Source organism: Microtus pennsylvanicus, chromosome 10, assembly GCF_037038515.1.
Source record: "Microtus pennsylvanicus isolate mMicPen1 chromosome 10, mMicPen1.hap1, whole genome shotgun sequence".
Classification (NCBI taxonomy): domain Eukaryota; kingdom Metazoa; phylum Chordata; class Mammalia; order Rodentia; family Cricetidae; genus Microtus; species Microtus pennsylvanicus.
In genome coordinates this window covers 84,747,499-84,767,852 of record NC_134588.1, presented here as the reverse complement: position 1 = coordinate 84,767,852, position 20,354 = coordinate 84,747,499, and the positions used below count along the sequence as shown (strand labels likewise).

Genomic DNA, 20,354 nt, shown 5'->3' with positions numbered 1-20,354 from the left:
TGGCTAGGAAAGTGATCTCTACCAACCGAGCCACAGGTCCAGGTAGGTGGCTGAGGTTTGTTTTGATGAAAGGTTTCTCTATGGAGCCCTAGCTATTCTGGAACTCTCTACATGGACCATGCTGGCCTTGAACTCATAGAGATGCTTCCCTCTGCCTCTGCCTCTAGAGTGCTGGGATTAAAGGTGTGGGCCAGATTCCACTAATTTTAAAGGTAACCTTTTAGGTTTTTAGATTAACAAAAACCTCCTTAGTTAAACCCATGGTTAAGGAAGTAATTTTGTTGGCCATTGAGCAAATTTATTCATGAACATCTGAACCTTTTCTGTCTGCAACATGATTGTTGCCATCCTTTGAATTATACTAATAAAAGCCCACACTCTGAATCTCACTCTTTTAGGGCAATTGTAATCCTAAAGAATATACCATAAGGGGCTGGAAAGATGGCTCACTGATTAAACGCACTGACTGCTCTTCCAGGACCAAATCTTGATTCCCAGCACCCACATGGCAGCTCAGAACTGTCTGTGACTCCAGTTCCAGGGGATCTGACACACTCACACAGACATATATAAAGGGAAAAACACAAATGTATTTAAAATAAAAATGAATAAATGACTGAATTAATAAACAAATAAGTGGAAGATACCATAAATGGATCAGTAGGGTTTTGGGTTTGGTGGTTGTTTGTTTGGCTGGTTTGCTTTATTTTTATTTTTTATTTCTTTTGACACAGGGTTTCTCTGTGTAGCCCCGATTGCCAGGCTGGCCCTGAACTCAGAGATAGATCCCCAATCTCTACCTCCAACTCCCAAGTGCTGGGTGGGATTAAAGGGATAAGCCACCACACATGGCCTAGGTCAACAGATTTAAGAGGCTGGAAAGATGGCTCAGTGGTTTAGAACGCTTAGCCACTTTTGCAGAGAACCCAGGCTTGGTTCCCAGTACCCACCTATAACTTCAGTTCCAGAGACTGACACCCTTTTCTAACCTCTAGGGGGCTCCTGCATGCACAAGCTGCACAGAAACTCAGAGGCAAACACACACACATAAATAAACGAATAAATTTTAGAGAGACGAGGGAGGAGTAGAGGAGAGAGAGTTGCAGAACACAGGCCAAGAGGAAGGCTATGTGTCCAATGCTGACCTATTTCCCCAACGGGGAAAGGACATAACCATGGAAATCCTTTACATTCTCCTCCATCTAGGAGGTACCCAGGGCAGTCCCACCCAGGCTACACTCACTACAGGGGGTCCCTTGGACCCTGATGTTATAGCAGGCTATTGGATCACACTGTGACCCCCGAGATTGTGTTATTTATTGGAAACCCTGCTTCTAGCTGTGGTATGGGTCACTCCTAGCACACACCTTTAATCCAAATGGTTTCTGCTTGAATATTGCAAATAGGATTAAATATAATCAACCACAGGTCAAGAGGAGGAGTAAGCCACCAGTTGACAAAAAAAGAGACAAACACAAAAGAAGTACACACAGAGGGTGGGGGGGGGGATATCTGGTTGGAGAAGTTTTTGTTTCAGATGAAGGAAGCAGACGGGTGCTTTCTCTGCCTCTCTGAGATGGCAAGTTTGCACTCCCTGCATCTGGCTCTTTACTGGTCTTTACTGGTAAAACAGACTGATGGAGACTTAGTTAAAAACTATAGCCTGTACTGTTTTCCCCAATATGCTACTGCTGCAAAGGGAGCAGAGGAAAATCAGCAGCCCGTCCTCTGCACCTCTGCATGATCCGGATCACAGTTATGGCAGAGGGAGCATGCGCATGCGGCAGTGTACCGTAATCAGCAGACCATCCTCTGTACCTCTGCATGATCCAGATCACAGTTATCGCAGAGGGAGCATGCGCATGCGGCAGTGTACCGTAATCAGCAACAGATCCTCTGCACCTCTGCATGATCTGTATCACAGTTATTATCGCACAGGGAGCATGCGCATGCGGCAGTGTGCCGTAATCAGCAACAGATCCTCTGCACCTCTGCATGATCTGTATCACAGTTATAATTGCAGAGGGAGCATGTGCATGCGGCACTCTACCGTTTACTTTCTTGCTGTGAGAAAACACCAAGTGACTTACAGCAGTTTCACTGTGGCTTGCCTTTCCAGAGAGACAAGAGTCCACCACGGCAGTGAGCGGCAGACATGGCAGATGGAACAGGAAGCTGAGCGCTCACGTCCTCAAACAGGAAGCAGAGAGAGGAACTAAAGTGGTCTTAACCTCAAAGCCTGTCTCCAGTGTCATAGTTTCTTCACCAAAGGTTCAAATGTCTGAGACTGTGGGGGACATTTCTCACTCAGCTTATGGGAGTGGGCTCTTTCTTTTCACCATACAATCCCCAGAGACTGAACTCAGGTCAAACTTGTTGGCAAGAGCCTTTCCCACTAACCAACCATCTCACCACCCCTAATGCCTGTACCTCTTAAGATAAAGGAGGTTGAAAAATTAAAGGTTGATCTGGGTCAAATATGATGCTATTTTTGGAGGAAGAAAAAGCATATTTCTTCAGCTGACAGGACGACCTTCTCTGCCTGGGCAGGTCCTAGGTCAGCCTAGTGCCGGGACATCTCAGTACCTACCAACCCCAGCAGGCAAGTCCTTCTGGGTCCCTGTTTTCCCTGTAGTTGAGACGACTCACTATTGTCCCTTAAGCAGCAAATACCCTTGGGTTTGGTGTGCACCCAGCTCAGAGCCAAAGATCTACACCGTCACACTGGCTGCTATCCAGTAAAGCAGCTCCAGCCACACACAACCGCCAGGAGAAAACTGTACTCAAGGAGCCACGTGTGCCATATAGTTCATGTTTATTTTCTTTTTAATTTTTAATAATTTTATTGAGAAGCTGTCTTATATAGCCCAGTCTAAGTTCCAACTCACTATATAACTCAAACAAACGTTGCCTCCTAATCCTCCTAACGACCACCACCCACCACTACAACCCCCCAACCCCCATGCTGGCATCTCAGGTGTATCTAGGTATATGCTATGGACCCAGGTTTAAATGTGAGTAAAATTAAAAACCCAAAGCCCCAAATCTGCTAACTGTATTCTAGGTGCTCAGTAGCTACAAGTGAATGGTTTGTGCCCACCAAAACGGGGCAGCAACAAGAAAGACCATGCCGCTGGGCGGTGTGGTGCACGCCTTTAATGCCAGCACTAAGGAAGCAGTCAGAGACAGGAGGCTCTCTGTGAGTTCAAGGCCAACCTGGCCTACACAGTGAGTTCCAGGACAGACTCCAAAGCTACAGAAAAACTGTCTTTTTTTTTTTAAAGATTTATTTATTTATTATGTATACAACATTCTGCCTCCATGTATGCCTGCACGGCAGAAGAGGGCACCAGATCTCATTAGAGATGGTTGCTGGGAATTGAACTCAGGACCTCTGGAAGAGTAGCCAGTGTTCTTAAGCACTGAGCCATCTCTCCAGCCCAGAAACTCTGTCGGAAGGAAGGAAGGAAGGAAGGAAGGAAGGAAGGAAGGAAGGAAGGAGGGAGGGAGGGAGGGAAGGAGGGAGGGAGGGAGGGAGGGAGGGAGGGAGGGAGGGAGGGAGGGAGGGAGGGAGGAAGGAAGGAAGTCAGACCGACCACGCCTATCATTGCCAAAGGCTCCACTGTGACATTATTTTGTCACAGAATTTAGCACCTGCGTGGTCTCATTTCTGCAGTTGGAGTAAAGCTGCCTCACCACCAAGTACTGGGCACCATCTGCCATCTCATCTGATACCTAGGTGTTCGATACCTCAACTTAACCAAGACATTACAAAAATTTTGTAGTCAGTAAAGTTGTTTCCTTGCGTCTAACTATACATATAAACGCTGGCATTCATCCCCAAAACGCACGCGAAACACTCCACCGTCCCCTGCATGCCGTCAAACTCTCCCTCCTTCTCTACTAAACCCTGGTAACCACTAATATGGCAGTTTTTTAGAAAACTGGGGAACCTCACGTAAGCAGGTGTCTATGGTAAGGCTGGGCAGCAACCCCAGAATTTTCCTTGGGTGACTCTGGCGCTCTGCCAGGTTGGGAACCTCTGAGGTAAGTGGCTAATCTAAGTTTGATTTGATGATGTCCAAAGTGCCCTCTGGTCTCTCCTCCCCATCAGTTGCTCTGCTGCGTGTCATGTGGCAGAAGTCCCCACTCAGGTCTGGTGGTGGCTGCACACGCTTTCAATCCCAGCACTCAGGAGGCAGAGGCAGGTGGACCTGTGAGTTCAAGGCCAGTCTGGTGTCTACAGAGAGAGTTCCAGGACTGTATCTGGTGGGGGGAGGGGGTGTCAGGGGGAAATCCCATTCAGGTTGGATGCTTGGAAAACAGAGCAAGCCCAACTGCTTGGGGACAGGAAACTCTGGAGCTCTGTTTCCGGCAGAGGCTTCGCCAAGTCACCTGCCCTCCCATCTTAATCCCTTCCTGGCTCTTTTGCCAAGGAATTCTCGTCTGGAAAACAGGGAACCTCATTAGAGACAATGGTCTAGCGGCCTCCCTCTGAGGCTGCTCTGGGAGGAATGGTAGATAGAACAGGTTAAAGACACAGGGCAGGCAGGAGGAAGATCCTGGATACAACATCCCCACAGACGTCATCTGCCTACAAGTCGCCTCACCCCCAGGGCTCACTTGTTGGATGTGGATGATGAGGCCTCAAATTTCAACCAAACTTCAGATGTCCTTTAAAGTAATAATGAAAATATATGTTTTCCTCCAAACTTCATGATCCCAAGGGCAAGGCACCGACCATTTTCAAAGGAGAACTCAGAAGAGTCAGCACCTTCTCTGCTCCGGGTGGGGCGTGGCCTGCAAGCCTAGCAGTCGGAAGGGAGCACAGGCAGGGGAATTGCTACAAGTTTCAACCCAGCATGATCTATGATCAACGTGGTGAGTTCCAAGTCAGCCAGAGCTTCATAGGGTGACCCTACCTTAAAAGAAAGGGAGAAAGAGAGGGAAGGAGGGAGGGAGGGAGGGAGGGAGGGAGGGAGGGAGGGAGGGAGGGAGGGAGGGGGGAGTGACAGTGAGGCCCTAACACAGTACAGCTTCTCTCCCCTGGTTTGTGCCTGCTCTGCTCAGGGTTCCTGCAAAACACTAAAATCTACAATGACCAAAGCGAAGGCCCTGGGCAATGGGGGGGGAAGTACTATCGTTTAGCATCACGTGTTTGTTTCGCCCACGAAGCCAGGGGAAGACTGTTTGCGAGGGACAGAATGCCTGCTTAATCAGCGAAAACTGCATTCGCTGCCCTGCTATTCAGCGCAGCTTTCCTGAAACCAGACACTTTGCCCCTAGACCATAAGATTGAAGCGATTGAAATGAAAATATTTCCTGTCCAGTGCTTGCCAGTTTCTAGCCCCAGAGTGATATAACAGATGACATCCAGTACAATAAATGCTTTTATTAACCATAAATTTGAGACTGCTTTAGGGATTTGAAGTGTTGGGTTTCATGCTGAAAAAATGTAATGTTATCCACAGACCATCCGTGAGCAACAAAAACAGAGGTGCAGGTTAGGCCACTTTGATCAAATTATGGCAAGGGGAAAATCGCCTTTTGCATGTAAAATAGTAGTTGCATTCAGAGGCTATCTTCAGGGAGGACCACAAGAGTTTAATCGCATGTCTGGGGGAGTCTGGTGGCAATCACCCCACGTGTGGATTTACCGAGCCACCAGGGTCTGTGAATCAGAAAAGCTCCAACACTAGATGGGATACTGCCCAATAATTATGGGTCATTGCCCAATAATTCTCCTTCTTGTTAGGATGGGTGCTTAGCTGCATAAAGGCCCTACCCCCTCAGCACCTACACCACCAGGTTGCCACAAACAAAAGTATCTCCAGAAATCCGTCCCAGCGGCTCCCAGTCGCAACCCGCTGGCCTGAATCCAACTCCTGTCTGGATTTAGCATATGCTGCCTGGGCTTCCTTCATTTAGAGAAAATGTGGAGCCCCGGCAGTTGCATGGCCTCAGCCCTCTGCCCTCAACACCTCCCTCTACACAGGAACAGTTCATTCTGAAATCAAAGCTCCCTGCACTCTGGATCCACCAAACTTGCAGTAGTGTAGCCATGGAAACAGAAACTCTCTCTCCTGGGACCAGAACAAACCAGACCCAGCAACGGCAAGCTAAGTTGCCACCCTCCCGAGGCGCCCCTCACATGGCCTTTGTGTTGGTGTGTTCCGGCACAGGAGCCCCAGGCCACAGCACTGGGCTTGTACTCCACCTTTGCCAGCATCCGAACAGCCGCTGCTTTCTGGCCTTTCACTGTCAGGCCGATGAGAAGACCACAGACTTGGTGCCAGAAAAGAAAGTGAAAAGCAAAGTTGCACCTCTGAGGTCCATTCTCTGGATGCTGAATGTCCCACTATTACATCCCGGAGAGACATTTCATGGCCAGCAGGGGAGGAGGCCCAGTCCCGAAAGCTGAACAAATGCCAGGCACACAGGCTCGCCTGTGCCCTCACGGTCCCCCTGGACTTATGAATAAAAGATGGGGATTTTGTCCGTCGTTTCCCGGGTACCCTGTAAGAATAACAACTTGTCCCTTTTTGACGTTTTAACTTCCTTTGAAAAATTACCAATATTAACTTTACAGGTCTTGGCCCTTAAGTCTGTGAGGGCCAAATACAAGCAAGAAAAGCCATGTAATTAGGTAAGAGATAGTAATTCAAGCTAAACTAAAGAAACTGTCTGAAAAGACTCTAAAAACTTAGGCAACAAACAATCACAGACCTTAAAGGCTGGGAAATGACTGTGAGCACACGTTTTGAGTTAAGTGGGTTTGCTGGAAATAAAGTTCAGTGTTTTCTTAGCACAGAGAAACTACTGGATTTTGGTGTAAGGAATCAGTCAGCCGTGCCAGAGCCAAACAGAGGTACTCAACAGAAATTCATCCCAGTCACTGAAGGCAACAAGGCTGTGAGCAACAGAGGCCTAAAGCATTCTTGAGAAAGAGCGCTGCCACCTTCCAGAGAGCGCAGCTGACTTCAGTCTCCAAGAGGGGGTTTGCTCCAGAGAACCAAGATACCCTGCACTTTCTCTAGATGTACAATAAAGTAAAGAGAAGCCCAAGACGGACGGTGGTGGAACATGCCACAATCCCAGCATTCAGGAGGCAGAAGCAGTCGGATCTCTGTGAGTTCAAGGCCAGCCTGATCTACAAAACGAATTCCGGAACATTCAGAGCTATTACTCAGAGAAACCCCATCTCAAAAAAAAACAAAAGAGAGGCCAAACACTGCATTTTTACGAAAAGGACAATGGAAAACCAAACTTTATTTCCCACTAGAAAGATCTCTAAATGTAACCACTTCTATTTACAAACAAACAAATTTTGCTTAAGGGTGAAAAAGTATCTATTAACAGTTGATATCTAAAATCCAAGGCTTTTGGCAGGTGTCCGTGTGGACCAGGTGGAGGAACTGTTCCACGCTAACAAGCGAACGAGCATTTACTTCACTTCTCTGCCCGCCTTCCTACAGGCTTGATTTCAGAATACCAAACATAGGAGAAAGAACACAAACATGGGAGCCCTGGTCACGGGCAGCAGGCTGCAGAAGATGTCTGCAGATTATCAAATGTTATTAACATTGAAAAGGAAAATAATTTAAACTGAGTGTGGCAAGGCACACCTTTAATTCCAGCACTCGCGAGGCAGAGGCAGGGTATCTGGTTCGAGGCCAGTCTGGTCTACAAAGCGAGTTCGAGGACAGCCAGGGCTGTTACACAGAGAAATAATAATTTTACTTTAATGCAGACAAAAATTCAAATCCTTGTAGACTTTTAAAACCCAAATTGGCGTCTCATTCACCTGGTACGCACAGCAGACACTTAAGATATTGTTTCTGCTTTTGTTTTTTTGTTCTGGTTTTGTTTTGGTGTTGCCAAGATTTCTTTGTGTAGCCCAGACTGGCCTTGAACTTCCGATCTGCCTGCCTGCCTCTCGTAGTTCCAGAGTGCAGGTGTGCGGTGGGTACCATGCCAGCTAGTGCTCCTGCTTCCCAAAGTCATCGGCTGCCTTCAAATCCTCTCCCTTCCCCAGAACTCGCCAGCAATTTATCATTCTCTATCTTATCAGAATCCCTCCTAATTTTAAAATGTCCTCCCCGCCTCCTACCCAGACTCCCTGCATTACCTAACCCATCCTTCTTACGGAAGATAAAAGCAAGGATTACCCTAGGCCTGGCCAACTGGAAAAATTATGCACTTCAAACTGTGTACTAAGAAAAAAGAAGGAAGTTGAGTGAATGGGAGATACACTCGAGTGAGAAGATGTGGGGAGAAGAATTCCTGTCTCTCCATGACTTCAAAACCCAAGAGGTTAACAATGAAATGAGAGGCTGAGTGGCCGGAGCTGCACGGAGGGGTCTGGGTCCCACAGCACAGTGCACACTGGGAACCCACAGCTCCTGAGACCCTGAAGCTGTCTTTGGCAAGCACAACCAGATGTTGGCTTGGTTTTTTTTTCCCCTACTTAATTTTGGTAAAACTCCATGACCTCTTTCTCAAATTAAAAGGCAATGCCTTTTTCTTTCTTTCTTTTTCTTTCTTTTTTTTTTCCAAACCACAGGGGCTATCTTTAGTGAAGCCTTCTAAGGATTTCATTAATTCATAGCCAGCCAACCAGGACTTTTCCCACAGTCTCCCACAAAAGCCGGGGGAGTCACTGATTGCTTGGCTGGGTCTGAATATGAGCAGAGGTAAGATCAGAAATATCTAGTTCCTCCCACAGGGAAGTGAGGCATGAAAACCAAAGCCCACAAAAACTCATTACCACAGCTGGCCAGAAAATCCCCAGCCCAAAAGGTAAGGAGCACCTCTGATGCTGATGGACCAGCCACCTTGTAACCAAAAAAAAAAAGAGCCACATTCACAAACGGGGTGAGGACAACACAGACTATAGTGACAAAATGAGGTCTGGATCTCTTTTACAGAACATTTTCATTCGGAGCAAGGGCCATTGCTAAGGCCTGAAAGCAACAATACTTAGTCGGATGCTCAGCAGCCATGTTTTACATTTTTTTCTCATCCTTAGTGCAGGGAACCAGGAACGGTCCTAGTGTTCCTCAAAAGCACTACAAGATTGATTGATTCTCCTGTAACAACCCCTGCTGAAGTCCCTTGGTTAGGAGGAGGACCTAGTCCGTAGCCCAGCCTTTGTCCAGTATGCCAACCTTCCGGAATGCCGTAATTTGTGGAATGAATATGGGTAAATCAAGAGAATCCTTTCGCTACACTCGGCACCTCATTCCACATCATCAGTCGATATCAAGAGAACACAAGTTAACTAAGAGAGAACAACAGAGGGATTTTTTTACTAACCTAGTTAGGTGTGGCTTCTTCAGAGTGGCCACAGTAGACACCAACTTGCAAGGTGACATCCTATCATCCTATTTTAACATCCTACAGAGCACCCAGCCGCTCAGGAAATACGGAAGGAAAATCTAATGTGTACCAGCAGCAGGTAGAGACGGAGAAGGGAAATAAACAGAGAAAGCCAGGCTTGGTGGTATATACCGGTAATCTCAGGGCTCGGGAGGCTGGAGGCTTGAACTTTGAGACAACCTAGGCTACTTAGTGAGTTACAGGCTAGCCTCGACTGCAAGCATGTCTTGGGCTGCATTCTCGCTAAGTCTGGAAGATATAAGGACTTCATGATGAAGGCTTTGTAAGCACGGGTAAAATACACACCCAGAGAAGCTGCAGAAAGTGTCCTCTGAACCTGGGGAAACTGAGGCAAAGCAAGATGTCAATCAAAGCTGCTAGGAACCAAAAGAGATCTGAGTTTCCCAAGGTGGCCTGCAAGTAGAGCTTTTTACTTGCTTTTACTATGGTTAGCACAGTGAGGAGCAGCTGAGGTGGGTTCCTGTTTCCCTGTGTGGAATTAGCAGGATGAAGGCTTGAAGGCCAGACAAAGACTCCATGCTAGAGGCTCAGAACCCATCCCTATACTGCCCTGCTAAAAGACCCCACTCCTCCTCTGTTCCCCACCTGGAGGGTAACTGTTTTGGGAGAAGAAACTGGCATTATGGTAAAACATAATAACGCCTGCTTTGTTTGTTTGTTTGCTTGTTTTTAAGTCTCTGCTTAAAAAAGAAAAAAAGAAAAAAAAAGAATCTCTTGCCTTCAAAGAAGTCTTTGTGAGCGCAGGATAGTGAGCAGTTACTATAAATTCTAACCAGGAGTGTGAGCGCCCCACCCAGAGCAAATGTGCACACCCCAGAAGGAGGCCATAAACCGTCCCCCAGCGGGGCGTGCACGGCTCCCACATTTGGTCGGCATTCTACGGCACTTCCCTTAGATTAAGTGGGGGAAGTGCGGTTCAGGAGGAGAGAAACCAGAAATCACCTGGATGGAATAAAACCCCAGGGACAAAGTTTTTAAACCATATGGCCCATCTAAGAAAATGCATCTTTCACTCAAAGGCCCCCTCCGCCCATCAAGCCTCTCACTCCTCAACACAAGAGTCAAGCTCAGAAGAGAAGCCTGTGGCCACAGCCAGGACAATGTAAAGGGTCACTTTCCAACCAACACAGGGATCGTCTAACAAAACGGACAAAACAGAACCCTTGGGAAAACTCTTAGGTTTTAAAAAAAAAGAACTTTTTTGTGTTAAGCACCAAACCCAGGGCAAACCAAGCAAGACCTCTACTACTGAACCACCCTACCCTCTGCTAGTTTTAAGCTGGGGGGAGGGTGGGAGCTGTATTTAAACACTAATCCTTCATGATTTCCAAAGGGTCCATTTGGAGATTGGTTTAATGGGACAGGTAAATACCCACTTAAACATTTTAATCAATGTTTAATTACCTACCAACATCCATTCCCTTTTCAAAGCTGATAGTCAACACTTCATGGCTTTTCTAGGAACGGCAGTGTAGCAGCTTGAGTGCAAAGTATCACGTTTAATGTCCACTAAGGCAGATGTAGAAGGGACCATGGGACACCATGATTCTACCATATTCAACTTCCAGCAAAGATCACCCCCTATTGCTCTTCCCGCTCCTCTGGTAAAGCCGGCTGCCAACAGAACGCTTTAGCGTTAGGCTCACCATAAAGGAAACTGTAAACATGCAGGTTGAGGTAGTTTTCATTTACACATTGACTGAGTCAGAAAATTTATAGGCCAACTTCCGTTTCAGAAGAGAATTACACGTGTGTTCACATCACATCTTCATCCTGTCATCTACTCTGTGATTTGTGGAAGACAGATGGTACCTATTAAGTCCCCCCCTTTTAAATGCTGTAGCCTTAATTAGCTACATCCACCTTCCCCCAACATTTCCAAACAAGGAACTAAAGAAAAGGGAAGCCTTTTACAATGGATACTTTGAACAATTGAGTTGTAAATGTTAAAACAGTCCTCTCTGCTACAGAGTGACTACAATTATTTTTTTTTAGCAGCCAAAGTTGATTTTCACTCTTTTTAATACAGTTTTTAAATTGTTCTATTTTTAGTTTCTGGACTTGTGTTATTAATTAAACCTTCTTCAAGATAATGCTTGAAAAAGAACTAGAGTGTCTCCCTAGAATACTAAAGCTGCAAACTTCTCCCATGGATTTCTGGTCACGTGCAAGCCACGCAGTAGCTGAGGACTACTACGGTATCTGTGACAACACTGTGCCTTTCCTAAACACAATTAACAAAGTCTGTTGATTGACCCACTTTAACTTGTCCTATGTAGATAAAACACACCCCAATTTTAATTTCTAATTTGGGTTTCCCTCATTTTAAAAATATCCATTTATGCATTCAGGACTTTAAGCATGAATTATGTCAACTGACTAAATTTTGAGAAAAACAAGAAACCACCTAGTAGACTCCTAGACTTGCCCTGGCTATAATCAGCAGTAAGACTATTTGCTTCAATTGGATACGATCACTCCAGGGCTTGTGTCTTTTCAATCAGCTGGTGGCCCCCGCCGGGTTTAGAGTAGCAGAGGGGAAGTGGCCTGTGGTTAAACAGAGGAAATACCAAGGCATTTTAACAGAGCAAATAGTCTCTTCACTTCCCACCAGGAGGAGCTTCAAAGGCGCGGGCCCTGAGGAGACAATGTGCTATAGGCCCTCAGTCATCAAACCCTGTGTCAGGACCATTCAGAACTTCCTGAAGGCCAAAGATAAACACTGCCCTAAAGGACAAAGAATGCCTCCCACCGGCTGGGCAAGTCTGGCCTCTTGAAACCAGAGATAGCTCCAGACTTGCAGAAGGCAGTGGCCTGCCACATGAAGGGAAGATGCAGACTGGCAAAGGTGCGGATACCAGCGGAGCAAGAGAGAAGTCTGACTTCAGGACAGCCCAGTGACCTGCCATGTGTACCTGAGCCCACCCCACCCCCACATCCCCCCCACCCCTGTGGGGGCCCCAGCTTCCAGAAGCCTGAAAAGCCATCCATCACAGACAGGCACAAGAGGCAGAAGGGAGTGAAAGAGGACAATAAAATTGTTGCTGGGATGGCCCAGCAGCAGCAGACATCTAGGGGGGCTGGGCACACGGAGTGAAACGTTCAGGAATAGATGAGGGGAAAAGGGGTTGAACGCAAAAACCACCCAACACATTTTAAGCCAAATGAAGCATGAAAAACACTCAACTTAAAATACAGACTGAAAAAGGCCTGAGCCGTTCTTTCCTTCGTGGGGAAGCTGTTAGGTCTTAACTGCCGAGACAGATTTGGAGCCTGCTCTGCTCCTTCCTCAGACAGTTTTCCAGACAAACCCAGCTGTTCTGGAGAGGAACCTGGTGGAAGTGTCAAGTGCCCGTCTCTCCCAGGCCTCCTCTCTAACCCTAGACCATAGGACCCCACCCAAGTCAGGATGCCCTGCCTAGTTAGCTCCCAGACTCTTCAAATAGCCTCCCTTCGGGTACTGTTGTCCAGTGAAACAACTTAAAAGCCCAAAGGACTGATTTTTAAATATTTAGAAAGTATTTTCTCTTCCTCTCCTAATTTTGGAGCAAAGCAATGTGTCTCACTGAGAACGCACTGGAAGAATCATCTTACCCCAGGATCTCGTTCAAATGCTAACACCTGGGCTCTACCAAGCTCTCATTCTGGTCTTCATTCTAGCAAGTTTCCAATTCAGATACCAGAAGCTTCTGGAGATATCTTTGAAAAACCAGCTTTGGGAAGAAATAATAATACTCCAGGCAGAACTCACATGGCCCTGTGTTGGTAACTAGCACAATGGTCCAGGAACTTCAGGCCTTCAGGGTGGGATGGGTGGGGATGGAGAGCGTGAAAGAAAGCTAAGGCCATGCAGGCTCCTAGCCAACTACAAAACAGTCCGGAAGAAAGTATTGTACGTTTCATAAAAACAGCTCCGAAAAAAACCCCTGTCAACCCAAAACTAAAATCATTTTAACCTAAGAATTCTGTATTGACACAGGAGAGTCTGTGTGAGCTGTGATCCACAGGACACAGAACAAGAAGATACGGGACTTCAGAGTCATGAGCTGCAAGTGAATGAAAACGCATCCAGTTCAGAATCAAATAAACATGCCTGGGCTCTCAGCCAGGAGGAATTCTTGGATTGGACTTTTATCAGGGGCCTAAATTTTAACCAGCTGGAAACCTCCCCCCACCCAATACTACCCTATTCCTTTCTACCTTTGGAGATGGAACATTTGCCTTAAATGGGAAACTTGTCCTTCATTGTATGGTGCCAGCACAGTTTCTGAGTTGTTAAAGACAGTCTTCTGGGGGAAGGGGTTTAGATGTTGTAGTTCAGACACAATAGACCAGGGAATATGTACGCCATCTAGGGCAGGAAGGAGACCAGAATGGCCCCTAGGAAATTTGTGAGAATGGATCTCTCAGCACTAGGGATTGACATGTTAACGGTACCCATCACAAGCAGAACAATGCCTCCATCAAAAAGAGCTCAGAGCCTAGGGAAATGAGTCAGTGGGCATAAGCAATTGCCGGACAAGCAAGAGGACCTGAGTTCAAATCCTCACTACCCAAATAAAGTCAAACGAGGGCAACCATGCTTACGTGGCTGTGCCTGTAACACCGTGGGTGCTGAGGCGAGCAGAGACCAGAGCATCACTGCGGCTCGCTGGCTGCCTGTCTACCTGCAGGTTCAGTAAGAGACACGTGTCAGGTCCCCTGACATCCTCTGGCCTCTGCCTGAGTACACACCTGCACAACCTAATCCGGTAAATCAACTAAATGAAACGCATACATCAAAAAATAAAAGCAGTAGTAGAAAGTGCCAGGCAGTGGTGGCTAATCCCTGTACTCGGGAGGCAGAGGCAGACAGATCTCTGTGAGTTCCAGAACAGCCAGGGCTGTTACCTAGAGGAACCCTGTCTCAAACAACCAACAAAAGGAAAGAAACAAAGGAAAGTACTAAGGGTTTCAAGTCGGTGTCAGTGCAGGGCCAGCCCCTGGGGAAGCTTTACAGACTCTAACTCCTTTGAAAAAACAATATTTACTATTCAAAGCACATCCTTACCTGGCAAAGACTGAGCTTTTCTTTTTCTTCAGATAGTTGAGGAAGTGTGCCCACAACTCATCTCTAAAACACTGAGCTGTGTTCAAGATGGTATCAGTCCGTTAATTACCCCACAAGTAATAGGGAGGTTGTGAAACCTGACCACTTAAGTCAGGCCAGCTCATGGGCCCTGAGAGCAGCTCTCCCTGCTGCAGCGCCTTTAAATCCTGGGGAAATATCCAGTCCTACAGGGGCCTGGGTTTCCTGCCCAAATGCCCTATGGAGGTTAAGCGGGGCATTCACTCACGTGTTCTCCAGTGTTCACCCCGCCTTCAGGGCTTCAGGGCTCAAGGTTGTGACGCTCAGACCCCAGGATGATACCCACTGCGGTTCAAATCACTTGTTCACCCTCTTTACTTCTTTCAAATCACATATAATTTACCCTATTTACTTCTTACTTTTGTTTGTTTGAGGTAGATATATAGATTATATATATATAGGTTTACTATATATCCTTGGCTGGCCTGGAGCTCGCTATGTAGGCCAAGCTGGCCCTGAATTCACAGAGCTCTGTCTACCATTACCTTCTGGGTGCGAAAGGCTTGTGGCACCACCACCCCCATCTTTATTCATTATCCTTCCCCTGACCCTCCAAGCAATGGGGAATGACCCCAGACCCTGTAGGATGCTAGGCAAGCACTCTACCAATGAGCTACACTTCCCACACCCCCTCCCAGCCTTGTCTTTGCTTTCTTGGGGGTGGGGGAGCGACTCACGGTCATCCATCCTCCTGCCTCAGCCTTTGACGCTTATTCTTAGATATTTATACAGGCCCAACTAGACTGTAAGTGACCTCAGAGTCAAGGCCAACATCCACAGGCTGAGTAGCAGACCTGGTTAAGAGGCAGACAGATGTGACTCGAAAACCCAAGATTCTGAACACTAGCGCCTACTAGAACCCCAGGACAAAGCAACCTCTGGGACATCTTAATTACTGAAGGAGGGACAAGGAGGGCTTACTGTAGGAAACCATGATGGAGCTGGGAGAAGACACTAAAAAGGAGCAATATTTTCCCAAGCTTTAAACGTGGCTGCAGTCAGGCACACTGTGCAAAGGCCTGCTGCAGACGGGACACAGCACATGGAAGCCTGGTGTGGAGATCTCCTTGCCTACCTCCACTGAGGTGAACCCAGACCGCAGGCATGCCACACACGTTCTACTGCTGAGCTGTATCACCCCCACCGGCCTTTCTTCCTTCCTCCCTTCCTTCTTTCTTTTTTTGAGACGGGGGTCTCTCTGAGTTGGCCAGGCTAGTCCTGAAACTGAAACTCATTCTGAAGCCTCTGAAGCCCAAAACTTTTGTTCCTGAGCCTCAGCCACCTGAGTAGCTGGGATCACAAGCACTAGGCTCAGGTATCCCGATTCCTCAAATTGTTTAATGTAGGATTTTGCAGAAAGATTGCGGGGTCTACATGTCCTCAACCAAGATTTGTAGGGCACCAGGCTTTGAGGCCACCAAGGAAATTAACCACACGGAACTGGCAAGCACCAAAGAGTAAGGGACCTGAATGAGAAAGTAAAGCACAGGGCAGAGCATTCCGGGAGATTTCTCTGAAGAGGTGTCACAGTGTCACCAAGCAGGCTCTCAGGGCAGAAAACAGTCGTGATGGAAAGCACACCCCGGCCTGTGAAAGGAGTTAGAAGCTGGACAACAGAGGGGAGGGGCAGAAAACAGTGCTGTGCAGGCAGCAGGGTGAGGAAGCCAGGCCTAATCTCACAGGTACCAAGCAGGCAATCACAGAAGAGAGGAGCCATGAGAAAGAGGCTGGACTCTGGGATATGACCCAGAAGCTTCCATGTTCATCCAGGAAGGCGAAGGATGGTAGTAGGCACCAAGGCAGGAGCTGTTGAGATCAATTCCAGGAGGCCAGGAATGTCGGAGACAGTGATGGGCTCACATGGGAGGGGGGTTATTGTTCAGAGACAATTATACATCAACTGTTAAAACTTTACAAGTAGCAGGTATTCTAGGCACTACAGCAACTGCCAAGACCAATCTAGATCTAAAATCTTAAAAGAATTGATAAAGAGAGCACCTTAAAGAAATTTGGAATCTGTTAAAACTAACAGGGATATTTTACTGCAATGGAAACACAGTAAGAAACCATGAGGGTTTACCCAAAGGGTAACAGCGTTCCCTAAGAGGAAAAGAGTGGGAATCGTTGACCATCGCTGCCTGTTCTCTTTTTTTCTGAACCGTGATTCTCTTTAAATGTGAAGCAAGTGAGCTAAGTGACCCTAAGAGGTGTCCTGTCCTGGGTCTTGTCTGTATTGAGGCTAAGACAACCTTGGTCTACGCAAACTTCCCCAAGACACCCTGAGCCCCGTGGAAATCAGCAACAACATCCCCATCCCTTCTGTTTTCTAGGTAAGAAAACAGACTGGGCACTCGAGATGCGCTCCTGGCTGCAAAGCCTGTGTTCTCACAATAGGGTTGAAGGTGTGAGTGGCCAGACTTGCAGCGCCCTCTTCTCTGTGGGAAGGCTCAAGGTCCACAAACCAGGGGACCCCACTACACAGGAAAGGAACACCCGCTCTGGGGAGAGGGCTTCCAAGTACACAGAAAAAGTCTGGGCGCCACCAGTTTCAGGTCTGGGGCACCTGGCGGAGATGACCTTTGGCTATGAAAACATCCTCAACTCAAGCTGCGGCGCGTTGAGTGGTAGTGGTGGTAGTGGTGGCATCATGAGACCGTTAGCCAAACGAAAGGCTGAAAGGCAGGCAGACTCTCAGAAAGTTAGGAAGGAGTAGGGTGACGAGCTGCCTGAACAAAGCGACGGCGAGAAAGGAGATGCATCGTTCCCTAGCACTCCAGGTTCCCTTCCCTGGATGCCCTAAGCCCTTGCAGAGCTGCAGACAAGAGGTCCAGGGCACGAACCACCAGCTCCGAAGCGCACCCGTTCCGCGACAGCCCGGAAGATCCCAGTCCTGGACGCGTAGCCCTGGGGCAGAGGGCCGGGAACAAAGGGTGGGGCGCAAGGCCCCCGCCCCGCCGCCCAGCCACCCGCCCTCGGGAGTCGGACCCCAGCCAGCGGCCGCGCCTCATTAGCAACACAAAGCCAGGGGTCGGCGGCCTCTTTCAACCAGAGCGGGACCGGCGGACGCGCGCCCGGGGTCCGAGACGCGGGATGGGCTGGAGGAGCTGGGAGCCCCATTGACCGCAGATCCAGCGTCGGGAGATCCGCCGGTTCCGGCTCGCCTGCCCGCGAGCACCTGTGCCCGCCAAGCGCCCCCAGGTAACCCGGAGCCCGAAGAAACCCTCGCCTTACCCTCCAGCCACAGGTGTCGGCGCCCCTCGCGCGGCCCGAGCCGCCCGCAGCCACTGCCAGCTGCGAGCCGTTGAGGCAGGCGTTGACAGTGAAGAAGAAGGAACAGAGCTGCAGCCACGGGGCCATGGCCGTGCGCTAGCCCAGCGGGGCCCTTCTCCCCTTGACTGCCGCCTGCAGCTCGCTCTAAGTCCGGAGTGGGCGGTGGCAGCCGTGGCAGCAGGGGGGCCCTCCACACCGAGCATGCGCAACCGGGCTTCGCCCCGCGTCTCCCCGCCAGGTCCCTCCCTCTCCGTCCTGGTCCTGCCCCTCTAGCCCGCCCCTCTAAGGTTCGGGCTGCAACAAGTTTCAGCCCCCTCACTGAAGGGTTTTTTGTTTGTTTTTTTTTTTATCCAAAGGATTTGTCCAAATGATGACTACTCCAGACAAAAACTTGGGGCGACTCAAAAGAATATAATAATAGTAATTTTAAAATTAGTAATTTAATGAGTACTTACTTTGCAAATGTCAAGTTCCTTCTTGCGTTCTACCAAAGACACAGGAAAACGCCAGTATTAATGTCAGCATAATAAGGCCTCTAGAGAAATCCTGGCTTTACATTTACTCCTGAGACCTAGGACAAATTACTTGCTTCCTGCACAGCGCTGTTCCCTGTAAGACAAAATGAAGACCAAGAATATTCAGCTGGGGGAGTTCTGTTAGTTAACGTGTCGCAAGCAAGCAATAAAGGCTACAGCCACAAACTGACTTACCTAAGGACCCTTAGCCAAAACTGAAAACTAGTGTTCTTCCCAGACACAAATCAAACTTACCTTGTGGGGTGTGTGTGTATGAGAGATCTCTCAAGAAAGAGGCACAGACCTCCTTTAGAGCACCATAGAAGCAAAATATGTCACTTTTCTCTGTTGTTCTTCCTCTCCTTTGCCACATATGTGTGCTCCTAAACCACACCCCTCACCATTGCACCCTCCATCTCAGCGGCAGCCTGATGACCGTCTCCACTTTCCCTCCCAGCCCCACATTCAGTACCTTTATCCACCCTGGACACGGACCAGTGAATTTTGCATTCTAGAAGGATATCCATCTTGGTCGGTCGTCACCCTGCCTCTATGTCTTCTCTCTGACTATACTGATAGTCCCCCTCTGTGCAATCTTGACCTTTTTAACCGTCACCCTGTCCATCCAACAAGGCAACCTTCACATTCCAGAGCCCAGAAACCATCCCTTCTAGCAGCGCACAATGGCTCTTTAATCCCAGCCCGCAGGAGGCAGAGGCAGGTAGGGATATGTGGGTTGTATGTCACTGTCAGGTTACTCAAGTGTTCTGCATGCCTAGCGGAGCCAGCCCCACGCAAACCGCAGGAAGCATGCAGCTCCTCCCACAGAGCTGGCAATAGGTACTTTTCTCCCTTCCTCCGCCATACACAAAACACCTCTGCCATCCAAATCCCCTTAGAAAAGACTCTCCAGGGCCAGGCGTGTCACAGGCTGAGATGTGGTCTGGATGAGCTGGGGTTTGGTGAAAGACTGAGGATATCATGAAGTTAGATGCTCCTTAAACTACATGCATTCCTGCTTAGAGGTGTTCTGTAGCTTAATAATCAATCCAGGACCAGAATTTTCTGTTATATCAGTGATTTTAAAATATCCCCACACATTTATCTCATTTTTAAGGATACATTCCTAAACTTGAGGTTTCTGAATTATGAACATTAACTACTCCCAAACTGCTTATTATCTCATTGTCTTCTTAATTGCTTCTCTGGTTACTAATAAAGTGGTTCTAATTTCAGCCAGCTTTCCCTCCTGTCTGGCTCACCTTCCTGTCCTCGATGCTTTGTTCTCTACTTACCTACCTATCCGTAGGTAAGAAACTGTCATTGCCAAATGGATGTTGATAGGTTGGGAGTATACTTAGCAGCCATTTGGACATCTTCCATTGTTTGATGTGGTATTCTGGGAGAGAGGGGAGAGACAGACAGAGCATGTGCAATAAATACATGGAGTTTGTAGCAGAGCCTCACAAACAGGATGGGGAGACGAGGTGTTGCCTCCTGGCTTTGCGGGACTTAAGGCAGGACCACCCTCCCTCCCATTCTTTATTGTCACTCTGCCAGTTGTTGAACTTCCTCCGTCACACTCACTGTTCTGACTTAAGATGCAGTCCAGAGAGTGCAGAGAATATGGTAGGTACAGAAAGAAGAAGCTGGGATGTCCAGACCAAGACCAAAACACAGCAGAAGGACACCCTCGGGCTGAGAAATGAAGGGCCTTTTGTTTACCTTCTATCAAGACCCTAAGCGCCTGTAGAAGAGGGAAGCTACATACATCAAAGGGTCAAATTTGGTCAGGAAATTTAGGCCATAAATTGGTCTTTGGCAATACCGTTACCATTCTGATCTTCTGTAGCGGTTATCATCTCTTACCCTGGCTTCTTGGAATGTTGGGGTTTACAGGGAGGATTGGAAGGGTTCTGGCCTGGAAAATGAGGTAAAAGAAGGGGCCAGAACCCCACATGGCTTTGTGGATCATGATTTCCTCCCCGCAGCTGAACCCCACTGCTGTAGAGATGAACAAGGAAACTTTCCCAAAAGTCAGA

General features: G+C 48.0%; 1 protein-coding gene across 2 annotated transcripts in view; it reads right to left on the bottom strand.

Moving 5' to 3' along the window:
* Il17rd (interleukin 17 receptor D) overlaps window positions 1–18,046 on the bottom strand; it is a 68,627-nt gene extending 50,581 nt beyond the window's left edge. The window contains exon 1 of one of the 2 annotated variants that reach the window (XM_075988856.1): window positions 17,759–18,046. In XM_075988856.1, coding sequence (XP_075844971.1) covers window positions 17,759–17,884 — 126 coding nt within the window. In that variant the 5' untranslated portion in view covers window positions 17,885–18,046. The remainder of the gene's footprint in view (window positions 1–17,758) is intronic. The other variant, XM_075988857.1, reaches the window with a different exon arrangement.
* Between the last annotated feature and the right edge of the window lie 2,308 nt (window positions 18,047–20,354).